The 17948-nt window shown below is 41.0% G+C and overlaps 2 protein-coding genes across 2 annotated transcripts in view; one reads left to right on the top strand and one right to left on the bottom strand.

The window, feature by feature from the left end:
• Positions 1 to 10647, bottom strand: part of LOC139561144 (synaptopodin-2-like) — a 50076-nt gene extending 39429 nt beyond the window's left edge. The window contains exon 1 of the mRNA XM_071378039.1: positions 10405 to 10647. Within this exon, the coding sequence (XP_071234140.1) occupies positions 10405 to 10512 (108 nt within the window). The 5' untranslated portion in view covers positions 10513 to 10647. The remainder of the gene's footprint in view (positions 1 to 10404) is intronic.
• A 1305-nt stretch (positions 10648 to 11952) lies between these two features.
• The window catches only part of LOC139561774 (protein transport protein Sec24D-like), a 31314-nt gene continuing 25318 nt past the window's right edge, over positions 11953 to 17948 (top strand). Inside the window, exons 1-8 of the mRNA XM_071379052.1 lie at positions 11953 to 12355; positions 13878 to 14077; positions 14451 to 14550; positions 14985 to 15103; positions 15404 to 15706; positions 16019 to 16149; positions 16657 to 16768; positions 17518 to 17645. Coding sequence (XP_071235153.1) covers positions 13927 to 14077; positions 14451 to 14550; positions 14985 to 15103; positions 15404 to 15706; positions 16019 to 16149; positions 16657 to 16768; positions 17518 to 17645 — 1044 coding nt within the window. The 5' untranslated portion in view covers positions 11953 to 12355; positions 13878 to 13926. The remainder of the gene's footprint in view (positions 12356 to 13877; positions 14078 to 14450; positions 14551 to 14984; positions 15104 to 15403; positions 15707 to 16018; positions 16150 to 16656; positions 16769 to 17517; positions 17646 to 17948) is intronic.

Below are 17948 nucleotides of genomic sequence, written 5' to 3'. Positions count from 1 at the left end.
GACTAGACTGCTTTGTCACTGTTAAATATCAGCCATAGATTGCTTATAAAATGTTCCTCAGAGTACTCTATATGTTCCGCTTAAATTGTTATTTCTTTTTTGCGCTTGGTATAGAAAGATCAACAAAGGAAACACTCAAAGGAAACACTCGCTTATTAGTGTTCATAAGAGTGTTCATAAGAGGTTTGAATCTGTCATTCAGATTACAAATCAAATCAAAGTTTATTTGTCACGTGCGCCGAATACAACAGGTGTAGGTAGACCTTACAGTGAAATGCTTACTTACATGATCTAACCAATAGTGCAAAAAGGGTATTAGGTGAACAATAGGTAAGTAAAGAACTAAAAACAACAGTAGAAAGACAGTGAAAAACAGTAGCGAGGCTATGTACAGACACCGGTTAGTCAGGCTGATTGAGGTAGTATGTACATGTAGATATGGTTAAAGTGACTATGCATATATGATGAACAGAGAGTAGCAGTAGCGTAAAGAGGGGTTGGCGGGTGGTGGGTGGCATGACACAATGCAGATAGCCCGGTTAGCCAATGTGCGGGAGCACTGGTTGGTCGGGCCAATTGAGGTAGTATGTACATATGTACATGAATGTATAGTTAAAGTGACTATGCATATATGATAAACAGAGAGTAGCAGCAGCGTAATAGAGGGCAGCTTTCAACACAATCTTGTGTGGTTACAATGTGGCATTTACCATACATAAAGATTTTAACGGTAAGACATTTTATATTGGCAGCTGTAGGGCTATAATTAGACGATTTATGCTCACGGCATGCTTGACTGCTCCTCTCCCAATTTTCCAACATAATTTTTAGTGTCTTAAACACAACACAAAACCACAGGAAATACAATACTGTGCATTGAACACAGAGCTTCAGGCAGTTCCTACTCCATGCAGCTTTAAGTAATTATGTTTTTAAATCTCAGGCAAACATTTTCCATCTGTCTTACAGGTAACTATGGAAGTGGGTTTTGCTGTATAGATGCATTTAATCAATAAGGCAATGAGTACAGTATAAAAAAAAACTCAACTTGACATCAAGCACCGATTGACCACCACAGTGAACTCCCGCAGTCACCACAAATTAATGGACAGAGCCATTTGTCTCTCTCTATAGCAACGCTACGACTGCAGGGAATGCTTGAGAAAAGAGTATTTGATAGTACAGCGTCTTTATCAAGCTCATGTGGTCTACCATTAGGACTAATGTACAAGTAACAAAAGGCCTCTATACTCTTAAGGCAGGTTTCCCAGACACAGATTAGGACTAGTCCTGGACTAATAGGATATTTCAAAGAGATTCTCTACTGAGCATGCTTTTTAGTCTAGAAAACCGGTCAAAAGAATGGGAAAACGGCTCTGATCCAGGAGCGATATTCCACAAAATATGGGGAATGACTTTACTGCCCTCTTCTGAAATTACTTCCGTGTGCCTCAAATTCAAAGACAGAGCTATGGATGCCAGGATTGGCCATCCATGATATCCAAAATAGAGTTTTAACCATGTTTTTAGGCTGTACAGTGTTTGTTTAGAAACATGGAGTAAAACAATTGTATATTTTCAGTTCTGATGGGGTACGACAGTTGAACTAATCTCACATACAAGTTATATTCTTCAAGAATCAATGAGTACATAGCATTAATTTATACATCCAATATGGATGTAGAAACTGCAGATTGCCCCTTTAACATTGACATGAAGGGAGTCAGAAGGTCTTTATATTAAGAAAACATTTACTCTGGTCTTTGGACGACGGGATTGACTTGATACGCAGTGACATACTGTATCTCAGTAATTGGACGGCCCAAATAACCCTATTCATTCACTTACTGCCATCTGTGTAGACTACATAGGACGGTAACTTGAGGGTGACTGTCAGGATTTCTGGATTCAGTATGGACACCGAGTCAGGTTAACTTACAGTTCTTATCTCATAGGATTTAATCATGTTGGAATAGCATCACTAGTGCTTTCAAAAGAGCTGTAGCGCCAATTGAATCCCAACTATATTATTTATATTGTCATAGCAATCCATACTAGCCAAGGCCAGAAAGTAGCCTTCATAGATGAATTGCCAGGGAGTTTTTCATCTCATGCATTTTCCCATGTCTGTCTGTCTGTCTGGAAACTGATACCATTTCAAGGGGCTGTAGAAATCAAAGGACTCCGTTTGCCACAACCCCCTGCACTGTGGCAGGAAATGCCACCTGACAGTAATTGATTAATCAACCATGTGTTTCAAGCACAGTGAATGTTACTCTTTAGGACTATGACCATGAGAGATAGGGAAAGGGAAACTGCAACATCCATGTGGAATGAAAGTGAGTTTGGTATTGTGCAAGTGTTGTAATGTTTCATTGTATGATTAATTCAGTAGCTACACTGAACCTGAAAGTATTAGTTTGGTCTCTTTATGCTTTTATCAGAGGTAGGCCTTTCCTTTGGAGTTACAGTCCCCTCCATATGTATTTGGACGGTGAAGCAAAATGTTAAATGTATCTCTATACTCCAGCATTTTGGATTTGATATCAAATGTTTCATATGAGGCGACAAGACAATGTCACCTTTCATTTGAGGGTATTTTCATACAAAGCTCCAGTGATGGACAAACAAACTGTGATAGCCACGCACAGACCTCTGTGTTTTAAGTCAGTAGGCCTAATAGATATTATTTTCCTGTAGGGGTTTTTGTCTATTTTTTCCAACGGCATAAGGACGAACACAGTGGTCAAATGGTAGAGTAAGTTCAAGTAACATTTATTCAACATGCTGACTTGTAAAGGGACTGTTCCGTCTTCATGAATCTATATGTTAGCAATGAGGGGAAAACTCATTGACTACGACGTCAAAAGTTGTCAGTCAGCATCGACGTAACATGTTTCACAAATCCAGTGTGGCAGGATGTGGAGACACCGAAGTGTTCAAGTATAATACAATTTCTTGATGCAAAATACTTATAAATTCAAAGTAATTCATGTGGGATTGTCTTTACAGTGAATCAGTTAAGGAAATTACATGAAAATAGACCATGAATAAAACCAACAAAGAAATATCCCCTACTTATTGAAATGTGGCTGCATTTCAGTCAGGCCAGAGTTTCTGCACTTTAAAAAAATGAAGTGGGTTGTGACTTCATCAAGTTTGTTCTCCCAAAATCTCAGATTAAAAAACAACTTCCCATATATGGACAACAGCTTCTTGAGTGTAAAGAGACCCCCTCGCACTGTGGGCCTACTGCATGTCAGTACATTCAACAGTCACTTTCTCTTTAGAGAGGGAGCCCTGCTCACACAATCCAACAGAAGCTTTGAATAACTCCAATTTATCAGATATGAAAGTGCCCTAACTCAGCCAGTGGAGTATTTCTCACAATCTTGGTATGTTAGCTTTTAAAACTTTTACTGACAGCTCTTCTCCCCACCCTCTGCTCCAACCCTCCTCAAAAAGTCTCAAGACAAGCTTAAAGTTATGTCTTCCAGATGACTTGCTGTTACCACGAGGTCACTCTTCAGATATCCTCGACTGAGGCATAGACTCGCAAGAGACGTCATCTATTGCCATTTCACACCGGTACAGGCAAATATTTGACAGTTAAGCCAAAGAAGACATTAACACAGGGCTTATATAACAATGTGCTCAAACTTTGGAAAGACCCTCTTTTGGAACTTAGCACCCTTGACCCTAAAATACTGCAGTTTAATCAAACTTTATTTGTTTGATAAATCCAAAAACGAGTTCAATGAGGATGTCATGTGCAAAACCCTTTTCTTGAGTGGTGGGTGTTTTCATTCCACTTCCCTACAAATTTTAATTCAACTTAATTCAACTTTAATTTAATTCCATTTGCCCCTATTCCTTATGCTACATTAGAAAGGCCTCATGCACAGCTGCCTTGCCTAAACAAGGCCTATTGTTGCTGTCTGATGTGAATTAAATAAGCCAAGTTTCTCTACATCAGTCTTTTTTGGAATGTCAACACACTCCCCAATTCTGCAAAGAGCAAGGTTTAAAACGAGACTATTTGTCTAAAAATGGAAATCCAGTCGTTTGACTTATTTATAGATGAACATTACTGGAGTGGCTGTGGCCGAGTGAGGCTTATCGTGGATGATATGATACAGCAGAATTGTAATACTGTCAATCAAAAAAATATAACTTGCTCTGCCCTTAAATAAATTAACTAAATCAATTGAATGTCAACATCAAGTAATAGATTCAAGGATGACTTTAGTTGAAATTGAATTACACAAAAAGCTAACGTTCTCTAAATAGCCACATGTCAGTGCAACGATGCAGGTCCAGAAATCTATGTATGTACTGTATTTATGTTCAGTTTTCAGTTCAAATAGAACAGGACCAAACTACAAAAACTCCCTCTGAAACACATATACCCAGAGGCTAGCATAGGTTTATAAAAGCAATGAAGTTACGGTAGCATAGTAACTGAGTGTTTGTCCAGAAAAACAAAGATATTCCCTTTGATCGTGCTCCATGACACTGAACAAGTGCCAGGCACTTAAAGCTCGGTGATAGGCGATTTCTCCCACTCTCTTTGAATACCAACCTGACTTCTATCAGATTCTTCTGACCTTTGTGTTAAACATTGCAATGCTGTTTTGTTGAAAGGCAACTGAGCATATGGGTAAATCAATAATTTAATAGTTTAGGATTGACCTCAATCAGTAGAACAAATTCAGAATGCCACTTAATATAATGTTTACATACACTACATTACTCATCTCATATGTATATACTGTACTCGATACCATCTACTGCATCGTGCCTATGCCGTTCTGTACCATCACTCATTCATATATCTTTATGTACAAATTCTTTATCCCTTTACACTTGTGTGTATAAGGTAGTTGTTGTGGAATTGTTAGGTTAGATTACTCGTTGGTTACTACTGCATTGTCGGAACTAGAAGCACAAGCATTTCGCTACACTCGCATTAACATCTGCTAACCATGTGTATGTGACAAATAAAATTTGATTTGATTTTTGACAAAGTCAAAAGGCTGAATTCAACTATTATAATATACAGTATATTATATATAGAGGTAACTGCCAAAATAAAGGAAACACTTGAGTAAATGAGGGTTCTGGTGGCTCTGTTATGGTGTGTGGTGCATTTTCCTGAGAGGTATCGTACAAAGCAGGTTTGAGGAGTTAGTGAGGTAACTTTGGTGGCTCACCTTCTAGCCAGGTAAATTTCTATGGCATCAAATCCTTCAGAACTAAGCTGCTCCAGGCCAGGCTAACTCACGGCTAACTCCACTCACCCAGAATGAAATGACTGAGGACCAATGAAATCCGATTCCCTCCCTCTTGCAAAGATTGCGTCATCCACAGGTGGCTGGTGTAATTGGGGAGGACGGGCTCATAGTAATGGCTGGAACTGAAAAATTGGAATGGTATCCCACACATCAAACAGCCATTATTAACTAGCGTCCTACCCTCAGCAGCCTCCTGTGGCATCATCATCACCTTCATTTGATGACGACTACTGATTAAATGTTTTATTAATCAAACTGTTTTTTTCTCTTAAATAACGCAAAAATTTAACACTTTTGTATGATAGGAGTGTTAAAATGTGCTTGTGCATTGATAAGCACACCAAAGACGGCATTAAAGATAAGTAATAAAATAAAGATGGCACTTCTAAAAGCCTATTTCACACCATAGCCTGATGAATTTGCAAAATAACATTTCATTTTTATTTCGGCACAAATTAAAACGTGGCACTGACTCGCCCATGGATTCATGTTTCAGCATTGTCTCAATTAAGAGTCTAGCGTTCGACTAGCCACGTGCAACATGCACAAGCAGTTATATGCCTGCTAGAGTTAGCGGCAGGAGGACAAGCAATATCCATCCTCGTAGTATGAATGAAGCCTGAGTTAGGAATGTGAAGCTAACTGAAGCTGGTTAGCTTTAGAAAACCCTGAGTAGATCTAGGTTGCTTCGTAGGATACCCCTGTGGTATGGTTTAGGTCCACTCAAGGTAAACACATAAATACACAGCCATTCTGAGTGAATCATCTCTATCCTGATAGGAAAATGCCCCCATTCACAGGGCTCGCGGTGGCCCAACGCCTTAAGACACTTTGTTGGTGTTTCCTTTATTTTGGCAGTTACATGCATATTATATGTTATAAAACATAAATGTCAGAGTTTGTAAAATATTAGATTTTCATCTATTGGGGGTATTTTTTGGCACACGTTTTTGATGTCACAGGAATGTATTTGTGTAAGAGGAATGGATTTACGCTCTCTCTATGGTTGAGAAGTTGTTGACAGATTTCCTTAAACAAGACCTGGGGAGTGTAACATTCCAACACCTGGAAGAGCAAATTTTGAATTGTTATATGAGCATTCTAGCTTCAAAGTCGGACAAAGTAATGGCAGTAGCCTTGTGGTTAGAGAGGCAGGTCAGTTACCACCCACTGGGCACAGATGTCAATTCAACACCTATTCCACGTTGGTTCAACGTAATTTAATAGAAATTACGTGAACAAAACATTGATTCAAACATTGTGTGCCCAGTGATCGGAGGGTTTTCAGTTCAAGTGAAGCAGTTTTGGCTATTTCGGTCAGGCTTGATGTAAATGCTTTTGTTGAGTTTATTTTATTTTTACAGGGACAGTGCACATTAATCAACGTTTCAGTAATTTTCAACCGCAGTCCCTGGGCATGTTATTAAAAACAATTACAATATAGACAATCATTGAGCAGTGAGCACACGCAGAGCAACATAGGACAAGCAAGACATAGCATACAGACAGAGCAACATAGAACAAATAGCAGCAAGACAAAATTCATAAAAGCAACAAAGTGTTTCCACACCTCACAAGCTACAACAGACAACATGGAAAGCGGCAATACACAGCTAGGGATTATGTTCACAAATCTGATTGACCTTTAGCCATGTCTTCATGCATTTTGTGAAAGTGTGATATGTGGTGCAATTATGTGTGTCTGATGGCAGTGTATTCCAGACATGGGAAGCTCTCACAGAGAAAGTGGATTTACTAAAGGTGCTTGTCCTTAAGGGAACTATACAGTCACCTCTCATGGCAGACCTTGTGGATCTGCTGCCATATGTTTGGGTTTTCTGTTTAACAGAAATACTGAGTGGAGGGGGAGCCAGGCCATTTAGGATCTTGAATACAAGACATGCGTCGGTGTATTGCACAAGATTTTCCCAACTCAGGAGCTCATGCTTTCTGAGGATGTAACCGTGATGATGGCTATTGGGCTTCCTATCAAGCACTTTGAGAGCCTGTTTGTAGACAGACTGAATAGGTTTTAATGTTGTACAGCAAGCTTGGGCCCAACTAGTCAAGCAGTATGTTAAGTGGGGGAGTATCATAGATTTGAAGTACAGTTTTGCTACCTCTGTAGTCAAACAATTTCGTCTAAATCGGAAATTAGCTAGGTTGAATTTGGCTATTTGAATTATCTATTTCACATGCTTTTTAAAAGAGAGGTTGGAATCAAGTATGATGCCAAGGTACTTAAAATCAGATACCACCTGGAGCTTCTCCCCTGACACATAGACATCTGGCTCAGTAGCATCTGTTGCCCTCTTTGTGAAGAACATGCAAACAGTTTTTTTCACATTGAGATGCAAACACGAGTCACTGAGCCACTTTGTAACCTGGACCATTACAGTAGTGAGTTCTTGTGCAGCTTGTTGTTTGCTCTTTGCATGCACATATATCACTGTATCATCTGCATACATTTGAACTTCAGACCCAGTACAGACAGAAGGCAGATCATTAATATACAGGCTGAACAGGAGGGGCCCCAGTATTGACCCTTGGGGCACGCACACATCATATCTAAGAGTGGGCGACAGCTCATTGCTCACTCTGACACACTGAGTTCTGCCTTCAAGGTATGATTTCATCCATCTCAAGGCATCAGGGGAAAAGTTGAACTTGGACAATTTTGTGATGAGAATCTCATGGTTAACAGTATCAAAAGCCTTCCTTAGGTCCAGAAACACAGCCCCAACAACGCCCCCTTTGTCCATCTTGGACTTCACATTTTCCAGAAGAAAGCAGTTGGCCGTTTCTGTGGAGTGTTTCGCTCTGAAGCCAAACTGCATGGAGTGTAATGTGAAGGGGCTGTTGTTGAGGTGGGCAATCAGTTGTTCTGTTACACACTTTTCAACAACCTTTGGCACCACAGTATCAGTGGTGATACAGTTTTCACATAGTATCATATGATTTACAAACAGTCTTTGTAAAAAAATTTTGGGGATAAGTAAATTACTAAATGTTTCACTTGAGGTTAAATAAATAATATTGGTGCTCAAAGGGAGCATTATGGATCTATGAAGTGGACAGCTCTCTTAATGTATTTACAACATTCTATAAGGAATTATGCCATCTATGAAATTATACTATCATGATGAGTACATTTCATGATGAGTACATTTGCCTGAGACCTGAACACTTGTGTTAGCTCCCTGAATAGTTCAGTGGGCTAACAGACTTGTGGCACACTTTGGGATGATTTCCAGGACACAGACTAAGCCTAGTCCTTGAATAAAAAGTAAGTTCAACAAAGCTTCTCCATTGAGCATTCTTTTCAGTCAGGGACTAGGTGAAATATGTGACTGGGAAACCACCCCTTAGTGCTTAGTACTTGGTGACATCATCAATCCTGTCAAAAAAGGACCTTTAAAATAGTTGAATTCTTCAAAAATGTAGTCCATATGTTTGGTCCATATGTTACCAAAGTCATTCCCTGGAGTTCCACAAAGCAAAACCAGGCTCTCCCTAAAACAAAGGATGTAATGACTAAAAGAGTCCTATAACCCAGTAAATGGCTACAAGTGAGGTTTGGGTCAGTGTTGTGGGTCCACTTAAAATTTCAATTAGGAGAGAGTACCCCCACAAAGCTTAGGAACCCTAAGTTATTTGGCCATTTGAGAGTTAGTATTTCATGATGAGGTATTAAAATATTTATTGGTTCAGCCTTTTTTATTGGGCTGCCTATTAGAACTTTTAGTGCAGGGGAAAGCATTGCTTGCGAGTTGTTCTCCTGGCCAGAACAAATCAATGCCTCAGAGTCCTAGACCCCCTCTAAGCTACACCTTGACCCCTTGCTGGGGGGCTGGATGTGGTTGATGGGGTACCAATCTACACCATCATTCACAAGCATAATCATTTTCACTTCCTTTACAATGCACTTGACATAGCCTAGTCACACTGATCCATCAACTGTCTTTGGCATTCCTACATAAAGCATCCCTGTGCTTTAAGGGTCCGTTTATCCTTATGTGATGCTTCTTAGGTAGCTCCATGTGTGGCCATCGAAGGAGCGGATTGCCTTTTGGTAAGTATCTCTGTCAAAATGGGCTTACTGTCCATTCTCTAATACAGTAGTGTACATACATAGTAATGTGTAGCCAAGTGGCCACTGTTCCTAAACATGAGGAGAATACAACTTGTTGGCCACAAATGCTCACCAAGAAAGTTATGCCATTGGGAAAGGCACCATTATTCCAGCTGGATACAATTACTAACATGTAGCAAGTAATAGGCTACAAATTAGGCCTGCATGGGATAGGTCTACTGTATGAATCAACATGTGGTTTGCTGCACAATTAGGCCTATAGGCTTCAATTAAACAAGATTTAACAAATCTACCATTTTCGATTGAGACTTATCTAAATAAAAGTTCCCATCCAGCAGCTTTCCATCTTCTCCTCTTTGTTTAGGTTTTTATCACTCCGTGACCCCTGAAGGCACGGTCTTCACAGCACGAGCATGTTTAGATTCTTGATGAAATCTTCACTTGTGATAACTGATAGATCGCTCTGCACAACACAGTCCTCGAGCCTTGACCATATAAGGGTCCCCAGGAATCATACCATAAAAAAAACCATCTCCGACACACCAGAAAAAAGGGGAATTCTGCCTGTCTCAAACACACGCTCTCTAAACTCTAAACTAAACTCTAAACTAAAAACATTTGCTCAAATAAAGTATTTTCAAAACAATTAATTCACCATATGAAATGTAGGCTACAACATCAACCCTAAAGATCAACATCATTAGGATACCTGTCTCATCTTCGCATCAAATAACCTACATGTCCAGCGTAGCTAATGGATTCATTTCCAAGTGGCCACTGTTCCTGAACATGAGGAGAAAAAAAAACTTGTTGGCCTAAAGCCGCATTGTATGACATGTAAATGCACGTTTTACATGGTTCAATAGAAACATAACACAAATAAACGCGAGACAAAACAAACTTGCAATGCGACAAATCATGATCTTGATGAAGGCTCCGTTGACCTATGTTATACAATGCAACGCCAAAAGCATAAACAATTAACAAAAAAATACTTCAAACTAATTATGTTTCTACCTGATAAACCTGCAAAGGTCGGTAGGCATCCCCCTCTCCTTGGCAGAGACTGAAGCCCCAGGGCGCGCCTCCGCGCACCGTTACACAGATATAATCCCCAGTGCCCATGCCACACGCAACAGGCTCCCACCAAAACCGCTATCATCAAATTGTCCGGAGTTGGACCAACAGGGCTCTAGGAAACCAAGAGCAGCACAGTGCAGTATAATTCCCATCATCTGCAAGTTATCCCGATTCCAGCCTTCTCGTCCAGCCCGCTCTGAAACGTCATTGCACATAGCCCCGCCTGCTCATCTAGTTGTGCGCTCTTGGGAATGTCTTGTAGCTGCATTTGTATGGGGCCACGGTCGGGGTTGAACTTCTCATACAGTGTAGCTACAATAATAATGAGCTTTGATATCTCAATTTAGTTTATGTATCGATTATGCCTGCTGTTTTCTAGTCAAATGTATGTGTTGGCCTATAGCCTATTGGTTGAAAGTGATTTAGGCCTAATTTTTATTGTGTATCCCTATAAATTAGTTGATTACTTGCATTGTAAATATAAAAAGAATATCTGATGACTAGACAAATAATGGACTATTGGAACCTAACTTTGCTCCTTATAGTCCAAGGACCTTACATGCTCTTTTAACCGGTGTGAAATGGCTAGCTAGTTAGCGGGGTGCACGCTAATAGCGTTTCATTCGGTGACGTCACTCGCTATGAGACCTTGAAGTAGTTGTTTCCCTTGCTCTAAAAGAGCCGGGGTTTTTGTAGAGCGATGGGTAAGGATGCTTCGAGGGAGGCAGTTGTCGTTGTGTGCAGTGGGTCCCTGGTTCGAGGCGAGAAGAGGGACAGTAGCAATACTGTTACACTCTTGTTAAGAGGCGAATTGGCTCTGGCAGCCAAATACTCCATCAATACACAGGTGTTTGGAGGTTCAGATATAGCTAATTAGCACAGGTGCTACCTCTGTCTTCAGTCTGTTTTCCATAAAGAAGCTCTGTAACATGGAAATGTGGCTTAATATGTGTAGTGTGTAGTAATTTAACCTTTTGTTTTTTGAAAATGATTTATCGCTGAGCGTTGGGGCTCTTAACAAAACTTCCCCAGGCAGAAGATAGGCCCATAGGCGCTAAATGTTGTTAACGTCTATGAATGGGTTGTCTAATGACGTTCTCAGTAAGTGGTGGCCCGCGGAAAATGTTCTTGAGTATGTGCATGTGAGGTACACAGGATATTGAGTGTACGGTTTTGCGTTTTGCAATAGGCCTACCTATACAATATAATAAAATACAATATAATATCCTATAGTAGAGAGACTAACTCGACATTGCTTTTATAGGGAACTTGTTTTGTGCATATGCGGGCCTACACAAACACAAGCAAGTGAATAAACACAATACAGTCACATGTAGTCTACAAATATGCAGAGATGCAAACCATTGAATTCAAGTGCTGATTGTATATTGAGACGCTTCATGTTTTCACATCAAATATAATCTGCACAACCTGGAGATGGTAGGACTACCCTGTTGGGACTTTAATTGTTATGATCTATTTGGCCTGGTCTCAATTACATAGACATTGTTGATAAGCCGTTTTAGATCACCTGATAGTGGATCTATTCGAATTGCTACTGCCTATTGAATGGAGAACGAAATCAAGTTTAGATAGGCCTACTGCCTAGTTTCATACTGCCTAGTTTGCATTATGAGCAGTTGATTGCCTGCTTGACAGATCAGAAATGCACAATTTTCTAGAGTTTTATGCTACGCAATCGGCGCAATAATATTTGTCTATGCTGACGTGTTGGGTTTCCCACAGGTTGGTGCATGCGCATTTACCACTGAGAATTACAGCGAGTTACGTACGGACCGGTGCTGTGTTGGAGTTTGACGTGGCACTCTACTTTGACTATCAGGAATTCGTAGAGAAGAGGACTCGGCAGGTACTCCCCAGAATACAGGTAAATAATTACATTTGACAGAGAAGCCGAATGCGTTTTATAAGAGGGTATTTCACTGTCTGTTGTAGGCCTATTAAAATACATTTTATACCAGAATGCTTTCATAGCTAGCTAACCCGTTAGCAATTTCCGTGTATGAACGACACATTTTGTTTATTTGTAACGTTAAATACACCGCGCACACACACTAAACACAATTGTGCTGCATAGATGGATATTGTTTCGGGTGGTGTAAACAACCGATATATTTTAATGCAGTTGATAAATATTGATGTCTGTCTGGTTGGAACTGAATGGTAGCTAGGCTACCTAGCCTAGGTCCTAGGTTGGTGAAGCTCAGCTTTTAAACCATCATAACGGTCTTTGACGTGGCAATTCTGGGTTGTGGCTGAGCTACTCGTCGTACATTAGCCTACGTTTGTTTTAGCCATGACTGTTTCTTTTGATAATTCTGTCTTTATTTATGGATTCCCCCCCTTTTTTATTTTAAGAACTTTGCATTTGATATATGTCGCAATGCAAGACAGCTGTTTGTGGCCTTAATTTAGCAATATTTGACAGCTGTTGTATAGACTTGTGGAAGTCCATCAGGTCAAGCTCAGGTTGTTCTAAAACTGGAAAAAAAATGCAACCTTACCGAGAGATTTAAGGACAGAATAGCTTACAAGGGAGACCAATAATTCGTTTTTTCCATTATTATTAATTGCCTATTTGGAGAAGGTGACTAACTTATTTAGGCCTACTGTATGTATTTATTTATAACCATTGGACTTACTGAGAGGCCTATTGCTCAATAATGATTTCACCAACACTGCACATGAGCTTGTGAAGTTAGGCCTGAATCAGTCATTTAATCATTTGAACCCCAATTAAGAGATACTGTATCTACCTACAATTTCTGCTTCAATATGTCATTAAGCAACCATTACACAGCCTTTCATCAACCAACAGTTGTAAGAAATTATATATATATAATAGTGTAATTACATTGTGTTATCGCATATATTCATCTTGAGAATATTATTATTATTTTAGGACCATTGTTGCAGGAAACTGACTGGCAACAGCAGTATAAATTAGTCACTTGTAGATTAGTCTATGTTATCAAAGATGGAACTCTCTTATCTCCCAATAGTCCAATGTTCTTGGGTCTTGTTACACGTGAGCCTTGACGTTGTTTTGAGGTCAAATATTGCTTGTTGGCTTTGCCTGGTGGAGAATACCACTTATTTACTTTGTACTGGAGGAAAGTACTGATGTTAGATATGAGGAAAATAGTGAAGACAACGAAGGATATTACATGTGCAGTCTATGAAAAATCTTCTCATGGGCAAGGTGACAGTTGCAGGTTGGTTTGTGAAATTCTGTGAATTAGAGCTTTTGTATTCTCATTATTAAACTCAAACTACTGTTTTGGCCCTTCAAGTCAAGACTACGAGAATGCTAGAACAATAGACATTTCCTTAAATGATCTGCCTCATCAGATAGCAAAATTCCTTACTCTGTGCTTCCATCTTTGCAGATTGTTGGATCTCTGCCATTTTGTAATGAGAAGACCTTAACAGCACAGGATGAGTCAGCAGGGTTATGTTGCCACACCTCCCTATTCCCAGGCCCAGCCTGGGATGGGAGGCTACCCAGCCGGGTTTGGGAGCGCGCCTGCCCAGCCCCTCTATAGACACTATGGGGGACCACCTCAATCATTCCCCGCCCCACCAACAGGTAAAGCCACGTGCCTTTGGTCTCCCATTCCTCCTGTGAAGTCTTCTGTTTAGCTTTTCATTTAACAGGTCTGATCTTGTCAGTTGGAAAGTGTCCAGTAGCAGTTGTTCATGAACAAGTTAAGCGATGCAGCTTCAATTAAAATGACAATATTTAAGACTACGGATATGTTTTTTTCTGCATGGCCATGCTATTTCCTAATCATTATTTTTTGCTCATGTGTATATTGTACTCTGTATGTAATGTGTGACCGTAATGTGTGATGCTTTGTGGATGGCCATACTATTGCCATAGCATTTTGATCAGATGTTTTGCTCAGGTGCATGATTTGTATATATCATGTGTAACCATAAGGGAATGCTTTACCCTCCAGGTATGATGAAGCCTGTGTCGTCCCCTTCCGGGATGCCTCCGCCACAGGTCCCCAGTCATTACGGCTCAAACGGCCAGCAGAACGGAGCTCACCCTCAAAGGTAACAGAGCTTCCTCCACCGAGCAGTCCATTTACTACAATAACATTGTTATGGTCAATTCTACCCTTCTCCCTGAAGTATGCACTTGATCTGTCCAACCTCATGGAATTTGATTTAAATTAAAATGAATGGACTGGTGCAATACATATGCTAGAAATGCCCTCTAGCCAATGTTAACACCAATTCATTGCTTTCAAACCCATGAGTGGAAGGGAGATAGTGCACACTTCAGGTAAAGAATTGTAAGGCAACCATCTGCATTCCAATACTCTTAGTACGTTCCTTCTTCCATTTTCTTCATGACAAATAGGTGAAAGGACTGAGTTGGTTTTCCTCTGTACTTTCAAATCATTAATGAAGGAAAATAAACAAGGAAGCTAATTGATACTATTGGAACAGACTAAATATTTAGCTCTTTGTTTACTTTCCTCCAGCTACCCTGCCCCTCCATATGGACAGCCACTTCAATCCCCCTACCACAGCATGGCCCACCAGGGCCCGCCCCCAGCACAGCAGCTCACCAATCAGATGGGTGCCATGAACCTCGGATATGGTAATTAACCACTGTTTGTAGAACTCAAGACTGTTGTTTTAAGGATGGTTAGGGCATCCACTTTAGCTGGTAAACAAGATGCAAACCAACTCCCAAACAAGTTAAAAAGTAAACTGCCTTGTTGCCCAAACAGTAAAATGGAAGCCTTTAGGTAGATCTACTTTTCTTACTAGTGTTAGTCTATATATATTCAACAGAGGCACCACAACTTAGGTACACTAGCATGCAGTATGTTATTGTTAAGGCTTCATTCATGCAGTGTGTTGAAAGTGGATCACCCTCCCCTTGCTTTTCCTGCAGGTCCAGGGCCCATGCAGAGCCCTCAGGCACCTCCCACCTCTCCCCTAACCCAGCAGCAATTCCAGACTGCCCCTCCCCCAGCTATGGGACACCCACCCCTGGGCCCCCACTCATCTCAGATGGCTCCCCCACAATCACCCCTAGCTGGTCCAACTATGGCAGGGCCCCAATCTATGGGTGGCCCCCCACCCATGGGAGGCATGGGTAGGCCCTTCCCTGGCCCACCCCCTCCAGGTGCTGGGGGCTTCCAGCAGCCTGGGCCTGGAGCTGCCGGACCACCAGGACATCCTCAGCAACTACAAGGTACCGATAGCACAGTAACCTGGAGCTCAACAGTGGCCATTTCAAAGCTTTATGGATTTGTAGGGCAATTTTCCTGGAGCCAGATTAAGCTTATTCCTGGAATAAATGTATGTTTTCAGTCCAGGGATAGGATTAATCTGGGTCCTTGGATATGGGAACTCACTGTGGAACGCAAGCTTATTGTATTGAATGTGGCGAGGAGTGTGCACAAATAGCTTTTGGACTGTACCGCTAAGTGTGTTCTTGCCAATAGGATTGCACCAAGTACAGGTCACCAGAGCCTTACACTGTGGAATTGTTTGTGTGTCACAGGTCAATTTGGGGGGCAGATGGCGGGACCCGGGATGGCGGGACCCGGGATGGCGGGACCCTTCCAAGGTGGGGCAGCCCAAATGGCCGGCCCACCTCAGAAAAAGCTGGATCCTGACTCCATCCCTAGCACAGTGAGTTCATATTTAATTCTCCTGTGACTTCACGTCTTTGCATACCAGAATGCCATTTCACATGTTTCCTAGCTACCTCCAGGCCAGTATTTCCTTTACAGACATTATAGCGTGGACCCACACTGTACTCTTTAGATTTGGCTACTTCACATACAGTATGCGCCCAGGATAGACATGTTAGCCTATCCCCCCCAATTACCCTGTTGATCATGTTGTTTTTGTCTTATTTGGGTGAAATACATGACTTACAAATGACGATATCAACCCTGTGTCCCGTAGTTAAAAACAAAATGTTTGATTGATTGTGGTTGGGTTGTTGCCAGGCAAACAGCAACAAAGCAACAGCAGCATGTGAATTTGTACAATACCAATCTGTGTCCTATACCACACGCAGCCAGCAAAAACAGAGCGGAACTGATTGAAATCTTTCACCCAGCCTGACTGTCAAGGAAATGGCTCACCACAGTAGAAGCTCTTTTACCTACAATGCAACCTCTTTTGGTTCAGACACAAGTCATCGAGGACGACCAAGCCAAACGAGGGGGACAGGTGTACACTACGAACCTCAGGGGCCAGGTGCCCCCGCTGGTCACCACTGACTATACAGTACAGGACCAAGGTAAGGCACAGGAATACCAGTGTACAGTACTACAAACCTGTCGGTGTCATTGAACAGAACTAAAGGACACAGCTTTACTTCAACACACTTCTGAAATCTGTTATTGCTTTATTTCCAGTCCATCACTAGCACACCTGACTCAACTAATCAAGGGCTTTGTGATTACTTGACTAGTTGAATCTGGTTTGTTTGTGCTGGAATGGAACAATAATGTGCTGTTGTGGGGTTCCCCAAGGAATGGATAAGTAAAACGTGACCGATGGCTTTGGAAAACACCGTAATAGCCTTAGTTCAATCATACACTTTTGAAAGATTTTTTTAATGGCAACATGGGGAACATGATAGGGGTGTATTCATTAGTGCACACCGTAGCAAACTAGCAAAACTTTTTCGCAAAGAAAATGAGTTTCTTATTGGACAAGTTCAGGTAGGTTCCTCCCCGTTTTGGACTGCTTGCTTCCGTTTAGGTCCAAGTGAATACACCCCTGCTCTACATCAAACAAATAACTCCGGAAGCTATTACTATTAACAGCTCTACTTCAGACACAAACAGTTATTTACAACCTGATGAATCTTTAAAGTTATGAGGGAAGAACTGAATGATATTGTGAAAATGCAAACCTGTTTTAAATTGTATTTATATTTTTTCTTGAAACAAACCAATATTATTACATTCTTTACCAACTTAATTAAAAAATATATATATTTGTTTTTTACTTGATCTGTTTCCATTTCTTCTTCCCCTTTAGGAAACGCCAGTCCAAGGTTCATGCGTTGCACCACCTACTCTTTCCCCTGCACGGCTGACCTGGCTAAGCAGTGCCAAGTTCCCCTGGCCACAATCATCAAACCCTTCGCCACAGTGCCAAAGAATGAGGTAGGCACTTGCCCTCTGTATGTTTGCAGAGATTATCCACATTGTTTTATGAAGTCGGACAACTAAGCCGCTTATGAATTCTGAAACCAACATGTTTAAACCCCAAACACTACATAAACCTCAGGTTCATAATTGTAGAAATGTTTGGGGAGGGAGACCATAGCACTTGTTTTCCTCAGAAGCTCAATGACTCAAACTTTTTCATTCCTTATAAAATTATACTTTGACCAAGTGCTGTAAAAGTTTGTGTCCCAAGGACAACCTCGATTTGGATCCTGTGTGGTCCCAGGAAACCTGCCTTAG

The sequence above is a fragment of the Salvelinus alpinus genome, chromosome 31 (assembly GCF_045679555.1).
Source record: "Salvelinus alpinus chromosome 31, SLU_Salpinus.1, whole genome shotgun sequence".
Taxonomy (NCBI): domain Eukaryota; kingdom Metazoa; phylum Chordata; class Actinopteri; order Salmoniformes; family Salmonidae; genus Salvelinus; species Salvelinus alpinus.
Note: the sequence above shows the minus strand (reverse complement) of the source record. Positions and strands in the feature narration are given on the sequence as shown.